Here is an 18229-nt window from a genome sequence, read left to right as displayed (position 1 = left end):
CACGATATATTAGTCAAAAAATAAAGTAAAAAAATGTACTTAATGACACGTCCATATATAAAAAACAGCTAGTGGATAATAACAATGAATTATCATAATATAATATTATTAATTATAATAATTCAAAACTATTCAAGTGAGTGCCCCCTCGTTCTTCCTCTGTGATTGTAATCTCCTTTTTATTTGTTCTCTGTTGTAGACATATCTATTGTCTCCTACAGAAGTAGTCCTCAATCTGAATATAAGAATTAATTACAGTAACATCATTAACTATTACAACTAATAAACTTAAATACTACTCCCAGAGTACTATAAGTTAATTATGTACTGTATTAATTAAAATATTAAACATCATAGCTTCTATCAACTCTCCTATTTATAATGTTAGTTAAGACCCAGCAATTTAATACAACATTAACAATCTTAAAATCTTTTACAATAGGTGGAATAGGAATGAACACAAGATTAGAGATGGAATGAGGATAGGTACAGGAATGTTAATTAAGATGGGCTAGGTGGTGAAACTCCTCAAGCCTTTTCTGTAAGTTATATTATCTGATTTAATACAACTTTCCTTGTAGCAGTATCATGTGGTAATGGAACATTAATTAGGAATAAGGAATGAATGTTAAATATAGCAGCACATACCACAGTTTTTTAAGATCCACTTACAAATATGTACTAACAGAGTAGGTTAGCCTTTTGGTCTGGTAGACAAAATTTACAGCAGCAAACAAAAAACTTCAAAAATTTTATAGGAGAACATTTTTTTGTGACTACCACACCTCTATATCATGACTATATCATGTCTTCATAGGTCTCAGCTGTTGTTGCTATCATGTCATAAAAATTGTAGACAAGTGACGTATCAATTTCTTCTAGCAAAGATACAAAATGGTTGCCTCGTCAGCTGACCATTTACTGAAACATTGATGAAAGTATGCTAACTGTTGATCAAATGTAGTACATTGTGACCAATGGGAGAAAGAAGATGAAGTAGTTGGTGTAATGGTCAGTCTAGAAATCTGAACAAACAGTTTTTGTTTGGGACAACAATTGGTAATAGTGACTGTAAAAATATTCTTCGATGATCAGTGTTCCATTCTTTAAACCAGGTACAAAACGTCCTTAATTCTTGAACATTTGAAACTGCTGCAGTAATAGCTTCACCATCACCAGTAGCCATAGACTTAATAAAGGGAATCTCCCTCTAATTTACGTTGCTATGGTTACGTTTGCTAGAAACGTATTTTTAAATGCTAATTACCTACACTCAATGGTCACAATGGTCAAATCTTTACATGGCTCAAAGTCCCAGTGAAGAGATGATTGCTACTGTAGCTGCTAATGAAACATTATGATTTTGGAGATGTTTTAGCTCATCATGCAAGAATAGAAGCAAACCATTTGAGAGGAAAGAAGACAAGGATGACTTGAAAAGGCCACACTGAAAAATGCTTTTGTTTACACTTTAAAAATAACTATTGTTATTACCTCATCAATCATTTACAATCTCATTAATCATATTTTCTTTATTTACATCTATTGTTTACATCTATCAACATTCTTTTCCATCATTGTTTCTCATTTAATTCTTAAACAATATAACTTTTACCATCTCTCCTGATTTAAGCTCATTCACTGATCACTCTTTGATGGTAACACAAACAAGTCCATCAGCTCCTTTCATACTTAGCAAACGACTACTTTGCTGTATCCCAGTTGACTCCACATATGGCACAGGTTCCTGTTCATGCCAGACCAATTTCACACGATGATACTCAGGACGAGGATCTAAAGATATTGGTCTAGAGATCTAAAACACACAGATATACATGAATTAATCATATCAACTTTACTTTAGCTGGTACAATGGTTGGTTGATAGTTTAAATGACCAGCAAGTTTCTTCAATGCTGGTAACACAAACAAATGAAAAGTGACGGCAGCTGACACAGGATTACCTAAAATTACAAGTTATCATATTGACTAGATTATTGTTGTGTACCTGGTAAAGAAAACACGAGTTTTTGTATACTTCCTCTCATCACAGTAGCAAAAGTTGTTGGTTTCCTAATACAAGAAATAAATGTATAATATTATTTATATATATTACATTTTATTGTACCCTGGTTTCATGAAGACTCTACCAAAGTGGATAGTAGCATTAAAATCTTTCACTAGAACTGGCTTCAAGAGATCCTTTATAGATAAGAAATGGTAATACTATAAATGTGTCACGTCCATTGCATACCTTCTCTCCCATTGATACACCCCCAGAAGTAATTAATACATCAGCTTTGTCTAGACCCAGTGTAATTTGCTCTACTAATGCTTCTCTCCTATATATTGTAATGAGAAGTGGATGGAAGTGGTTAACTTACGTATCTTGTGCTATTCCGATATCAATTCCTTGGAAATCATATTGTTTAATAGCAGCAAGTAATGAATAACGATTACTGTCATAAATCTGACCAGGAACCAGCACTTTACCTGGATTAATAACCTAGATAGATGGATGGGACATACAGACAATGAATGAATGAATGGATGGATGGACAAACAGACAAACTGATTAATAGATAATAATCACTTCATTTCCTGTTGATAACACTGCCACTCGAGGAGTTTTATAGACAGTGAGTAATGTTACTCCAACAGATGCAGCTAATCCAATTTCAGATGGTCCCAATACACTTCCCTTTTCCAATACAATATCACCTTTGGCAATATCTGAACCCACGGGTCTAGAATAATATATAATTATAACTATGATAACTAGAGAAGTACCTAATATCTTTTCCTGGTTTCACTGAGGATAAGATCTTTATTTTTTTCTCTATTTTTCCCTGACAATAACAATAATTGTCATCTTAGCTTAGCACACCAAACACTTACATCATCAGTACTGGCTATTAACTCAGTATCTTCCACCATAACACAGCATCAGCACCATTAGGTAGAGGAGCACCTGTAGTGATTCGAGCCACACTCCAGAGACTACTGTAATACTAGACTAGTCAGACATGTCATATGTTTTTATGTAAAAATATTTACCATTTCACCAGCTGCAACTGGAGCCAAGACATCTCTCTCACCTGTTCCATCAGCACCTGTAAAGTTTTTAAATTATATCCCTAGCCTCTCTCCTTGAAGATGACTTACTAATAACAGCATAACCATCTTTTATGGATGCTGGAAAAGGAGGTAAGGGTTGACCAGCAATAATATCTTCTGCCAAGACACATTGTAAAGCATCTGATAATGTAACATATTGTTAACCTCTTCTAATATCCAACACAAAATAAAGAAACATACCTACAAGAGATTTCTGTTCTGTTAGTAGATGTGAGGGTGTATTCTGTGATATCACATGAAGTGCTTCATCCACTGATAACATAGGATATGGAGAATGACGTGGGCGCAGTGCCACTGGATGAAAATCCTCCTTTGCTAGAAACCAATATTTGTTAGACAATACAAGTTTTGTGTGAAATCACGAGTGTCATACTTCGTGTCCCTGTGTGAGTTTTAACATGTCCATGAGAACATGAATGATGTGAGATCATGTGAATGTCATGTGATTTGGACCCAGTCATTTCTTGATGTGTTTGGTGGACACGTTGATGTGATCCAGATAATAGATCTATATTTGTACTAAATTGTTCAGTAAAATAGCTACCTCTTAGACTTACCCAGAGCATGTGGTAGTGTTGGTCGTAGAATAGTAAAACATTCCTGTATATGTAAACAAGAAGATTAGATTTATTCTCTCTCTCACACACTCACACACACACACACACGCTATTCTTACTTCTGATCCCTTTTTGCTACCTGGTAAATTAACAATTAGAGAATTATTTCTAATACCACAAACAGGTCTATAAAACAGTTAGTCTTGTATTAAATGAGTTCAATAAATATGTTACCTTGACAACATTGCCATTGGTGTAATCTCTAAGGATTTACTGATCATAGCAGTAACCAAACCTGGAGCCTCTTTATCTAGTACTAGTTTAGTTGCCTAAGTATAACCTAATATGAAATAATATTTTATGTAAATACTACTTCTGGTGTAATGTCTCTTGGACTGAATCCTGTTCCACCAGTAGTGAGAATGAGACTTAAGTTTCTTCTATCACCCAATCAATTAAGACTTCCTAATTTGATGAAATCAATACTCATCAGTATATAGTTTCAGCAAGCCAACCCTTCCTTCTCTCTCAATGATATGCCCGAGGGGAGGAATAGTGGACTCTCTAAGATTACTGGTCATAATTACCTGAATAGCCTCCATTTGATCAGGAACACACTTACTAGTGACATCAACATTACTAATGTTCAGCCTATAAAATAATAATACGAATACTAGTTCAGGCCCATTCTCAGACACCAATGGTTTGGGATTGGAATTATACCAGTACTTACTCTTGCCAGTCAACAAGGAGTCTTATCAGATTTGGACCACTTGTATCTTCTGCCTCACCTTTGAAGCACCTGTCACTAACTACATTACATATATAAATAAAATGGACAAGAGTATTACATACACACACCTGTTAAAACTCCTGCTTTTCTCTTTGCCATACTTCATTAGTGGGGTCCTTCTTCCTGTGAGCCACACCTCCAGACAATGATAGCAAATGTTATGATGTATTTTGAGTGCTAATCTAGACAGCCTAAAATGAGAAGTCGTTTTTATTGGAAGGAAAAACATCTGTAATTGCACACTTGAATTTCTGAGAGTCAAATATCTGTGGTTCCATTTAAATAGTTTTTCAATTTCAATTTGAACAAAGGGCCGACTATCCTGTCTATTAATCTTACATCTCATATAGACAGTTTTTAAATGATTATTGATTTTTAATAATTGAGTGAATGATGTAATATATTGTAAGCCACAAGACATGTTCATGGTGGGATCCCACTGACCAATCAGATTACTTTATTTCTGATAATAACACATCCATTGTGCTTATCAAAGTAACACTATTTCATATTGTTCCTACAATACAATGTAGTGACTGGTAAAACCAGTTTCTCTAACAAGTTGCTCTAGTTTATATCTTACTGCGCATGCTCAAAATAAAACCCGGGAAAAACGTGGTATAAAAACAGTACAAATCTGCACTGTTCTTCTGTTTGACTGAATGCAGAGCTGGTGGATCCCTGGAGCCTAAACTAATGTTGTTATTTCTCAAAAGACTGATGACTATTTCAGACCATGCTCTTCACATTATATTCTGACAGGAGAAGATAAAAGTGAGTACCAGTACTTATAGTCTATGTTGTCAACTAGTATAGAGCTGTCTTCATTCTCTCCTTAATATTAGTGTGTTTATTAGTATAAAGTTATATTAATGATATGTCTTATGTATAACTGTAGTATTTCAATTAGTACATTAATTGTGAATGTGAAGCATCCTAAAAAGGAAATGCACTTTGTTAGAAATAACTAAAATAATATATATATTTGTGAGGGTTAAATATTGTTTTTGTTTTAAGATCATTTTTCTATGTATGTATCATTGCAATAACTGGTTTTAGCCCTTGATGGTTGTTTTTCTATCTTCCAGTATTTATATTTTATTTCTTCTATCTATAGGACGATGAAAACCCTGGATTTAATTGCATCACTTATCTCTGTTAATGTGCTCTATCATGTTGTGTACCACTCTGGAGTAGTTATGATTTTATTGAGGGATGTTGTATTGTTGGTTATTATTGGTAACCTGTAAGTCTGTTCATGTATGTAGTGTACACTGTCTCATGTATTGGGTAGTTGCATGATGGACAACATACATATGATGGACTAAAGTGAAGACTTGCATGCTAACATCACATGACAATATAGACTTCCATCTCCCTATGTTCTGTTACAAATCCATTTGTTGATGCATCGCTGTATCTAAGGGATTTGTTTGTGCTTAGTTGGGTTATCACTGTGTGTTCGCTTCGGTAGGAGTCATTTCTGGCCCACAGCTTAGCTTTGACTCTGACGATATCTGGGCCATCTAGTTTTTGTAGACTGGGCCACCACTTAGTTTTTATAGACCGGGTTATCTAGCTTTTGATAGGAGTGCATGATCAACAAGGTATCATGTGGTCCTAGTTTTCTTAGGTCTAGATAATTGATACATTTTGAGCATGTAGGTTAGTTTTTTGTGGCCCATCTACTTTTTACCCAGCTTTTTCTGGGCTACCTAAGTCTACCCAGCTTTTACTGGGTCTAGTTTTTCCCCAGCTTTTACTGGGTGTATTATGTCCGCATACACCTCTGTATTATTTTATTTTATTTGTTGTTGTTGTTGTGCTTGTCTTGTCTTGCTTGTCTTCCTTCAAAACTGTGAGTTACCTTGTCTTTTTGTTTAGTAACTGTACGTTATGTGACATTAACTGTACTACTACATTATATAACAGAACTAAGCACTAATACAGTTCATTATAAGGAGATGGAAGTCCTAATATATAATGTATTGTAGAAACTAGTGATACCTTTGTGTACCCGTAGTACATGAGGACTAGTTTCTATTACTCTATTGTGTATATTGCTGTTGCTGCATTGCACTGTGAGCATTAGCTTCAAGAGTTTCTTCAATGGAAGCTTTTCTGATATTGCTTCTGAATTAATTGCTATGATCATATATCAATTCATCATCTTCAGATTAGTATTGAGTTATCATTAGTTTTGTAATATTTCATTGACTATTGATGACTTACAGAGAGCTCTAAAGACAGCTTAATGCAAAGATAGCACAAGGCATTCATTATTTATTGAACATGGGCATTTAAAGACAGCTTATCATAATAACTAAAGAGAATATTATTGAGGTCAGGTCTTGGGTATTTAAAGACAGCTTATCATTATTAAGCTAAAGATAGCTTAGCATTATTGGACTAAAAGACAGCCTACATTAATGAGTTTGGACATTCAAGACATTTACATATTGGGGCATATATAGCGTGTGCTATTAAAATTTCACGTATTTTACGTTTGGCATTTATTTTGAAGCAATTTTGTTGGTTTAATTGAGCATTTAAAGACAGTGTGTATATGTTTCATTTTCTTCTCAAATATGACCTATTTTTGAAGATTGTCTCACATTATACTGACATTGAGTAATTTAAGACAGCTTAATTTTCTAGTTTATTTCCAATTTTTGAACTTTTCATGAATATAAATTTTGTATTGCTTTGCATATTTCTAATTTAATGAGCTTTTCATGAGTCACTATCTTCGGGCCTTATTTATTTTAGTTTATTTTCTATATCTTCCATTCATTCTTGTGGACACAGGTTTGTTAATGAAGTAAGTTATTGTGATCTAAATTGTCATTACTGTCCAGCTATTATTATGTTCTTATTTTCTAATACTGTATCAAGAAGTTCTTTAAAGTATTTTACTATGTTGAGAATTCTACCATCATTCAAGAACTACCATTGATCAAGGAACTTCCAGTGAGTTTTAAATACATTTTACTATGTTGCTTTGGATAGAAAAGAGAATTCTACCATCATTCAAGAACTACCATTGATCAAGGAACTTCCAGTGAGTTTTAAACACACTTTACTATGCTGCATTGGATAGAAAAGAGAATTCTACCATCATTCAAGAACTACCATTGATCAAGGAACTTCCAGTGAGTTTTAAACACACTTTACTATGTTGCTTTGGATAGAAAAGAGAATTCTACCATCATTCAAGAACTACCATTGATCAAGGAACTTCCAGTGAGTTTTAAACACACTTTACTATGTTACTTTGGATAGAAAAGAGAATTCTACCATCATTCAAGAACTACATTGATCAAGGAACTTCCAGTGAGTTTTAAACACACTTTACTATGCTGCATTGGATAGAAAAGAGAATTCTACCATCATTCAAGAACTACCATTGATCAAGGAACTTCCAGTGAGTTTTAAACACACTTTACTATGTTACTTTGGATAGAAAAGAGAATTCTACCATCATTCAAGAACTACCATTGATCAAGGAACTTCCAGTGAGTTTTATAACATATTTAATTGTGTTGGATTGGATAGAGAAAAGAGAATTCTACCATCAATCAAGAACTACCATTGATCAAGGAACTTCCAGTGAGTTTTAAACACACTTTACTATGCTGCATTGGATAGAAAAGAGAATTCTACCATCATTCAAGAACTACCATTGATCAAGGAACTTCCAGTGAGTTTTAAACACACTTTACCATGTTACTTTGGATAGAAAAGAGAATTCTACCATCATTCAAGAACTACCATTGATCAAGGAACTTCCAGTGAGTTTTAAACACACTTTACTATGTTGCTTTGAATAGAAAAGAGAATTCTACCATCATTCAAGAACTACCATTGATCAAGGAACTTCCAGTGAGTTTTAAACACATTTTACTATGTTGCTTTGGATAGAAAAGAGAATTCTACCATCATTCAAGAACTACCATTGATCAAGGAACTTCCAGTGAGTTTTAAACACACTTTACTATGCTGCATTGGATAGAAAAGAGAATTCTACCATCATTCAAGAACTACCATTGATCAAGGAACTTCCAGTGAGTTTTAAACACACTTTACTATGTTGCTTTGGATAGAAAAGAGAATTCTACCATCATTCAAGAACTACCATTGATCAAGGAACTTCCAGTGAGTTTTAAACACACTTTACTATGCTGCATTGGATAGAAAAGAGAATTCTACCATCATTCAAGAACTACCATTGATCAAGGAACTTCCAGTGAGTTTTAAACACACTTTACCATGTTACTTTGGATAGAAAAGAGAATTCTACCATCATTCAAGAACTACCATTGATCAAGGAACTTCCAGTGAGTTTTAAACACACTTTACTATGTTGCTTTGGATAGAAAAGAGAATTCTACCATCATTCAAGAACTACCATTGATCAAGGAACTTGCAGTGAGTTTTATAACGTATTTAATTGTGTTGCATTGAATAGAGAAAAGAGAATTCTACCATCATTCAAGAACTACCATTGATCAAGGAACTTCCAGTGAGTTTTAAACACACTTTACTATGTTGCATTGGATAGAAAAGAGGATTATACCATCAATCAAGAGCTACCATTGATCAAGAAACTTCCAGTGAGTTTTAAACACATTTTACTATGTTGCTTTGGATATATAGAAAAGAGAATTCTACCATCAATCAAGAACTACCATTGATCAAGGAACTTCCAGTGAGTTTTATAACGTATTTAATTGTGTTGCATTGAATAGAGAAAAGAGAATTCTACCATCATTCAAGAACTACCATTGATCAAGGAACTTCCAGTGAGTTTTAAACACACTTTACTATGTTGCATTGGATAGAAAAGAGGATTATACCATCAATCAAGAGCTACCATTGATCAAGAAACTTCCAGTGAGTTTTAAACACATTTTACTATGTTGCTTTGGATATATAGAAAAGAGAATTCTACCATCAATCAAGAACTACCATTGATCAAGGAACTTCCAGTGAGTTTTATAACATATTTAATTGTGTTGGATTGGATAGAGAAAAGAGAATTCTACCATCAATCAGTGATTTTTTCTGGTCATATTGGATGAAGAACACTACAACTGATCAAGACTCAATCCAGTATATACAGATAAGTTTTTTACAATATCTTCTACAGGACATCATGCACAGATTGATCAACTCCAAACATTTTGAAGTACATTATATTTAATTCATATATCTCTTCTCCTTCCAAACAATGTGGACAACAATCTATACTACCTCCACATGGTGTTGTCTGGGGTCCTAACAGTTCTTGTAGGAGGACTTTGAGATGCTAAATCTACTACAACAGACAAAAGAACTGCTTAAAATTTAAGACTAATTTTTCTAACAACCTTTTGAACTTTTATGATATGAAGTATTATGACTCCTAATTACAGAGGTTACTAACTGTATGATCTGTTCCTACATGTTAACAATAAATCATTTCGATTATTCCCTTTGTAAAATGTAATTGTCATAATTTCACTTCTCCTTTCTCCAATATATATTTGTATTATTATTGTCTATTAAACTCTTACTAGTAATATCAAAATATTATGTCAATCAATTCACGTTCTCTATTTCTAATTATGTTCATTAAATTTTCTTCTTTGTACCTGCTCTTTTTGCTTCTAATTTGTGATTCATCTATTCTTGTATGATTGAAAAAACTACCACTAGTACTTTTTCAGTTCTTACACAGTTTAACTCACTCACAACAACAATCATGTTACTTTACTGGCCACTTTAAATATTAAGAGGTCTCTATTAGGACACCCCTAGAGCAGATACTGGTAATTATTAATACATTACAGAATTAAGCCAATAGCCATACCATCAGATTATGACTGACTCTATCTCATCACAACATTATTTTATGATACATAATTATGTTAATAGTTAAATATTGATAACATAATTTAACAACTACAGCTATCAGAGTTCATCTTTATTATTTAGTGATGCTCTTCATCAGCGAGTTCAGGATGTAAGAACTCTAATAATTGAAAAAATATTAAATGTGTTCTATTTTTAGTAAGTGTACTCACTTGATTTAGCCTTTGCTTCATCTAAATATAGTAACAAAAAAGTTATAAAAAAGTTTAAAGAATTTAAAAAGTAATATACTACAGATTATAGTAAGTGTCTAGAGTGCAAGTAATGTTTGGACTTTATTTCTTAATCCTAAATGTATTACTATCTTATGAAGTATAGTTATAGGCAGTCTTAGACCACAGTACCTTGACCTTGACGTACCTGATATAGGGATCTTGTAGATTAAATAACTGTTATTGCAAATCCAATAACAATCTCTCTGATTGGTCTCAAAAATGGAAGAGTGTTTCTTATTTGTATTGTAGCTGTTCTAAATAGACCCATACTATCAACTCTCCTGTGGACGGAAAAAGACATGGGGTGTGGTTAAAATGGCTGTTTTATATTGAACCACGATTACTAGTTCCCATTGCAGTCACAGAACAATAATGTTCACATATATTACTATACATATAACTTACAGATTCTTCCTACTGCCACCAAATATTTCTGTAAAACAACGAGGAATCAGAAAACCACAACTTCACAAAGTAGGCCTAAATAATTTACTGAAGTAAACGGAGACAACTCAAAGTAACAAAATGACACGCCCACAACTTTCTCACATTGTGGTGTCAGTTGTAAGGAGCTACAACTAACTAAAACAATGGTATTCATCAATCGTATGCGTCTCCGTATTTTTTTATCAGTTTTTCAACTTTTCTTTACTATTCCTCTGAGAATAATCTTCAATAAACCTCTCTCTAGACTCTCTCCGTCTAAAATTAAGAAGATATTGGATGGCATTATGCAAGGCCCCATAGCTCACCGGTAAAGTACAGTAATATTTTAAAAATAAAATATAATTTATTATTTTATATAATTATTTTCTTGTCTTTTCATTATTTATAGAGGTGGAATACCAGAAAATACATTAACTGGCTTTCATTATCAAGAGCATTAGGAGCATCTACTATTGAAGTCAGCAAATATTTCTTTTCATTGCAACTTGATTAGTTCAAGTTTAGGTAGATCTCCAGTTCACTAAAGATGGCCATCCAGTTCTGCTACATGACTGGACAGTGGATAGGACCAGTGATGGCTCTGGTTTTTTAAAAGATTTAACGCTAAATGAAGTGAAAATGTTAGACGTTGGTCATAATATGGGTCAGTTTGTACGACTGGTAATATGATACAATATTTTGTTTTATATTAATAGCCACACTGAACAACTATTCCTACTCTATATGAGACAGTGGAAGCATTGAAACAACTTGACATGTACATGTTCTTGGAATTAAAAAGTGGTGATACTCTAGTAAGACATTCTACCCACCACAAAATGATAATGACTGGAGTAACAGTTACTATTTTAACTCTTATCATTATAGACCGTGCCTACAGTATTGAAACTATTCAATGAAGATCCTCTCTGTATAATCGTATTATTGTTATTACATTCTTTCCTAATATCATCTTCAAGGTGTATTCATGATTTCCTTTATCTGTAATATAGTTTAGCACATCTATTAAATAAACAATTATGCTAACCTTACTACAACAACTAAACACTGATATATATTATCTACTTCATATTAATGTATTTTCTATATCAACAGTTAAGACAGCATGATATGAATATTGTTACTGGTCTGGTTGTCAGAGGCACACTCTTATCACGATCTCCTGATGGTCAAGTGTATTATACGCAAAGGTGGGAAAGTACGATGGCTGAACTATTAGAGAGAATAATGTTCAAGTACTTGACTGGCTATTTATGGAAGATATTAGGTGTCGGGTTATTATTACTCACAAAGATGACATCTTAAGTAAACGGTATTCTTGTTGATTTACTTAATAGAATAAACGAACCTTTGTCTCTGTAATATAGGTTTAATTTAGAGTCTTATCGTAAAGAAGGCACTGCCGTGGTAACCTGGACTGTGAATTCTAGAAACGAGAAAGATCATTTTCATCACGTTCTGAAGTTACCTTACATGACAGATTACCTAGAGGAACTGGATCAAGAGTCTTACCAGAATACATAACTTTGATTTAACATATTATTACATTATTTATTTCCATCATTATCATCGGTAATAATAATGTTTAATATAATTTATAATGATAATTTATTTATTTAATTATCAATTCATATCCATTAGGTTAATTTTTGTTTATATCATTAAGGAGCCACACCCTCAATATTAAATTTTCTTTTAGTTAAATATCCGTCGTCAAACCGGCTCATCAAACAAGATTTATGGTGAGAGCATTCCAGCATCACTAAGTCAGACGATGAGATGAAATGAATGACATTGTAAAATAGTCCGTTTAAAACAATGGAAGATGCCGGCGAGTGCATAATGGATATGACTTTCTTATTGAGACGACTGGCGACTCTCTATTACTTTCTGATTCGTCTCTTTTGGGCTACATTATGTGGGTTAAGATGCCCTCAATATCCAGCTCAGAGGATGCAGAAACTACGGGAAGCAATGTCTAGAGGACCTATTTCACACAGGTCAGTTAATCACATTATTGTATGTACTATGTTATAATTATTATTGTTTCACAATAGAGGAGGAATTCCTGAAAATACAGTAGAAGGATTCCAATATTCTCGAACTGTGGGAGCTAGTGTTGTAGAAGTTGATCTAGTTTTACAAAAGATGGACATCCAGTACTTTTTCATGATCCTGTTGTAGACAGAAACAAGCAATGGTACTGGATGGCTACATGAAATGACTTTGAAAGAAGCAAAGACGTTAGATGTTGGTGTGAAATTTGGGTAAGATTAATTTTACGAAATGTTGTGTCATTAATTGGCAAGCAAACACTTTATGTTCAATTAGATTTATATATTTTGTATTTTTAGTGTCTCTGGTGCTAGAATTCCACTCTTGAAGAAGCAGTAACAATGATAAAACAATTAGGACTATTCATGTTATTAGATGTCAAAGGAACACAGAAGAAGTATGTGTACTATATTACACATTAATTATACCACTTTATGATAAACTCTAAGACATTTCAGTTTCATTTTCATAATTATTGTTATATTCTCATTATAGACAGTACTCCCACTGGAGACATTGTTCAGTAATGATAATACACTTTATGACAAAATAGCAGTTGTGTTCATTTTATCCTGATGTTATTTATGCAGTGAGTGTAGAATACTAGTATAAAATAAATTTCAATGCACTCTTTCGAATTCTTTCCTTAAAAAGTTAAGACAAAAAGATCCCAATATATTATGTGGAGTAGCTTGTTGTAGTACAGAATTTTCTCACTATCCAAATAAAATTCCACGTTTCTCTCAATGCTGGAAGCAAACCATTGCTACATAGGATCAAGAGTATTTTATTGGATTCTTATAAACTGGGTATGTAAAAGTCCTCCATGTTGCTATATTGTTTACCTAACAAACATGATGTCATAAATAATAGGTAAGAAAAACAATGTTATATATTCCAACTATTTTCTTAATTTAATGATGCAGGCTTTCAGCTATGAAGTTCATGACAAATTATGGTATAGTTGTTGCTGCATGGACTGTGAACACACCTATGGAGCAGCAATATTTCAAAAATGACTTCCAAATACCCTTTATGACTGACAATGTCACATCTGATATGTATAGTTGAACTTTTTTTATAGTTGAATATTGTCCATGCAGTGACAATAATATATTGTGAACTACAGATCTAGTATCATTAATTTTTAGCATTATGATTTTATTATTTTTTATAATAATAATTATATTTTTATTATTTTTAGCAAATAGACTGCAATGATACATGCTGTGCTTGTAGATTTGAAGACTCCTTGGCACAATTATAAAATTGAAGTTGTATGATGTTTCACTGCCTAAGCTAAGCAATAATAATAATATCTATGTCCTTAAATATGATGTGTGTGTAAATTAATACCAACTTAATGTGAATTGTAATGAGACAGTTCTGATTCATTCTTACTTTTTAATGATCATAACATTAGTCATTGATGTCAATTTTCCTCTTATACAAACGTCAATGGCAAAATCTTCCTCTTATACTAAACATCATGGCAAACTCTTCCTCTTATACTAAACATCAATGGCAAACTCTTCCTCTTATACCAAACGTCAATGGCAAACTCTTCCTCTTATACTAAACATCAATGGAAAAATCTTCCTCTTATACTAATCATGATGAATCAACATCTTATTTCTAATTGGGATTTAGGTAATAAAATAAATTAGCTGACATATTCAGAGAAAGAGAGAAAGATTTCAAGCTATAACATTGTGTTAGTGAGGATTAGTTCTTTGTGCTATAGTTCTTGTATTAAAAGGACTGTTTGGAAAGTGAAGGGAGATGTGGTTGGTACAGCATGTGCTGGATGGATCATATGATGATGTCGTGACTGAAGGATAAAGGAGACTAAAAGAGAAAGACAATAACAATAATATAATTATTATTACAATATTAATTAAGCTGTAATATAAATAATTATTATTATAATATTATTAAGGGCAGTATATTACAACAATAATAAAGTGCAATAATTAATTAGTTTATAACAATATTAATTAACATGTAGTGTATTAGACAACTTACTTTTCTAGAGGGTTCTCACTAACTAAAGAGAAGGAAATGTTTGTGAGATGTGAGTAGGTACTTTCATTGAGTGTGATAACGAGGGAGACCTGAGCTTAAAACACTAGAAATATGAGGATTGTGATGCTCTCTTGTAATAGTGGTTGCTAGGTAGTTGAGGGAGTGTTAAAGTATTGGAAGAGGTACCACTTGTTGGCATAAAGTATTGTTAGTTTTAATAGGTACTAAATACTATAAAAAATAGTTAACTATACATTAATTGTGTGTTATTATTTTCGATACTTACATTTTCTCGTTGTTTGGGTTTTGAGTGTTGTAGTGATAAGATTTCTAAAGAAATGATATAAACAATTTATTGTATATAGAGTAGAGTAATTACAGGACAAGAGCTATGTAATATGATGTAATAATAGTGTAATGTACCTGTGGTTGTGGGTGTGTTCTGTGAGGAGAGGCAAGTCAACTTTCCAGTAGATAGGTCAGGTTGAATTATGGGTGGAGCTTTCAAATGTATTTTAGCTTTCCTTTCTGCTTCTCTATTGACCCAATATTCAATACATTAATACAGAATCATCACTGTTACCTCAAATCCTTAAAGAAAGGATGCCTTAAAGCTCTTAGCAGTAAGTCTATACAAAACTATAGAGTTAGGAGTCTATTACATTAGTGGTCCTACCTGTCATCTGGATCATACATACATAGTTTAGTTATTAGATCAATGCACTGTTTAGAAGCATGTCTTAGTAATGGAGATATCCCTGTAGCATGCTTATATGGAAATTGAAGTCCATACTTCGAGATTGGCTATAAGAAAGTGCATATATTAATTTATTTGAAAAATTTTTACTTACATTTTTCTAAATTTATCTAAAACCTCGGCAGAAGGAGATCCAACAATTTCGTGAATTTTTGAAATCTGGTCTAACTCATTTGAACCAGGAAAGAGTGGTCGTAGACTTTAAAGAGACACATAGAAATGAAAAGACAATGTACTACTGACATGACATACCTCATGAGCTCGAACAGAACGCATCCAATACTCCACATGTCCATTTTGTAACCATAGTGACCATCTGTTAGTAGACATTCTGGTGCTCTATACCTAAAATGTTTGGAAGATCAGAGGTACAGTGAATGGGCAGTTACCAGTTTACACATCTTGTAGATATGTATTCTGTATATGGTAACTTTGAATACATGCTCTTACAAGAACCAAAGTCAGCTAATTTTAACACATTGTCCTATAAATAAAACAGATGGATGATTTAATGCGTTATAAACTGTTTAAAAATAGTTGTACTTTGATGAGAATGTTTTCAGGTTTGACATCTCTGTGAAATATTCCATTTCGATGCATATGGTAAATAGATTTACAAAGTTGATACATATATAATTTAACTTTGGACTCGGAAGATGACTTCTACGATCTGTAACAAAATTACAAAGCTCTCATGGAGTTAATGCCCTTTTGCAAATACCTTTAATTAGCTCATAAATATTCATATCCATGAGTTCCAAAATGAGTGATAAGGTACCCATTGTATCGGTCACTAGAAGGTGAGTGGCATATATCATATATAAGGTAATAGCAATGTATGAAACTTACAAGACGGACTTCTTTGAGTTCAAATAACATTAGAATGAGGATTAGGCGGCGAAGAGCTGAATTTCTCGTAGATTATTTACTTGTTCAATGCTAATATCACGTACATTAAAAATATGATGCACCCAGCAAATTTAAGAGTACATTTACCTGGTATATTTTTGTTTCATTCTTTTACAAGCGTAAAGCTTGCCATCCAGAAGACTCTGGCATTTGAGAACTTCTGAGAAGTCCCTTCACCCATGTTACCTACAATTCGATAATCTAAAAGGAATAACTCTTAAAAATTCTGTTGCTAGGTAACACAATGTATATGTAATGGATGCTATAATTAGGATGGGAGTGAAACACATTGTTCTTAAGGTTGTTTTGTCATCTGATATTTGTTGGAATTCAAAGCAGGTTACTTTAAAAATTAAACCACAACATTAAAAAAAAGAATATTAGGACAAGAACACATAGAATATGGAGACTGTGAAATAAGATGATATAAAGGTACCTAGCTATCTGTCAACAATCTTTTATAAAACATCTACAATAATACCTAAATAGTCTATCTTTTTATTAGTATACAAATTCAAATAACAACACACTTCAATATGCTACAATGGTTGCCACTGGAACCAGTGCAATCAAGTTTTCTGTCTCCCTGACAGTCTTTCAATTACAAAGATTCTAACCTACCCCCAGTCAATGGTAGTTCTCTGGCATCTTTTAACAACTTTCTCTTTGCTCTGTCTCTCCTTCTCCTGACAAATTTTCTAATTTTTGTTTATCAACTAGTCCGTTACTAAGGCGTATCTAAGTTAATTTTAAGCCACGCCTATTTATTAGCAGAAATCTTGTAATTTACAAGTATGCTAAGACTCTTTCATCCACTTACTTTGCATACTACCCGCTTTTGCTCTCTGCATTTTTGACAATCTTTACTGATATTGTACTTGTCAAGTGGTAGTCGTGACACCATTGCAAATAAAGCTGACTGCGTCTTTTTTATTTGTTATTAACCTTTCATATGATGTCATTTGTTGTATGAATATTATTTATAATCAATGAATGCTATTAGTACTAGAGTCTATTCTTGGCCAGTCTGAAGTAAAGCTTATATCGAAGGGTTGGGCTTTTCTTTGAACCACACCCTCGATATGTTGTCTCTGGCTCGAAGGAAATTGTATCACTCGAAAGTACAGACTTACTTTTCAATGTTTCATTTTCAATAATCACTGAGTCTCAGAATTCTGTATTTATAAATGTTAGCACAGATGGCAAGAAGCTTAATTGACTGACCACAAAGATGACAGTCATAGCTATCATGCTATATGGTTAAGACATCATTGTCAATGTCCAGAATGCATGGCCTCCACTGGACAGAGAACGATTCCACTTAACTTTTTACGTGGTGACTAAAGATATCAACAGCAACAATTGACGGTATACAGTTCCTAATAAATTAGAGAGAACTTAATAATTCAGTTAGTAAACAA

The 18229-nt window shown here is 33.0% G+C and overlaps 2 protein-coding genes across 2 annotated transcripts; both read right to left on the bottom strand.

The window, feature by feature from the left end:
- Positions 1-1645: 1645 nt before the first annotated feature.
- Positions 1646-4765, bottom strand: LOC121392426 (gephyrin-like). Its single transcript, XM_041523642.1, is given in 19 exon segments — positions 1646-1816; positions 1860-1963; positions 2008-2072; positions 2128-2201; positions 2254-2341; positions 2384-2505; positions 2593-2746; positions 2790-2848; positions 2898-2935; positions 2938-3010; positions 3057-3112; positions 3165-3257; positions 3695-3737; positions 3814-3880; positions 3929-4023; positions 4068-4141; positions 4144-4159; positions 4282-4345; positions 4731-4765. Coding segments are annotated over 19 exon segments (1491 nt in total).
- An 11049-nt stretch (positions 4766-15814) lies between these two features.
- LOC121392425 (MAPK/MAK/MRK overlapping kinase-like) lies at positions 15815-17659 on the bottom strand. The gene is given in 11 exon segments (XM_041523641.1): positions 15815-15924; positions 15927-15946; positions 15994-16098; positions 16152-16244; positions 16289-16383; positions 16443-16562; positions 16607-16678; positions 16680-16692; positions 16896-16977; positions 16980-17024; positions 17629-17659. Coding segments are annotated over 11 exon segments (786 nt in total).
- Positions 17660-18229: the final 570 nt, after the last annotated feature.

Source organism: Gigantopelta aegis, unplaced genomic scaffold, assembly GCF_016097555.1.
Source record: "Gigantopelta aegis isolate Gae_Host unplaced genomic scaffold, Gae_host_genome ctg3799_pilon_pilon:::debris, whole genome shotgun sequence".
Taxonomy (NCBI): domain Eukaryota; kingdom Metazoa; phylum Mollusca; class Gastropoda; order Neomphalida; family Peltospiridae; genus Gigantopelta; species Gigantopelta aegis.
Note: the sequence above shows the minus strand (reverse complement) of the source record. Positions and strands in the feature narration are given on the sequence as shown.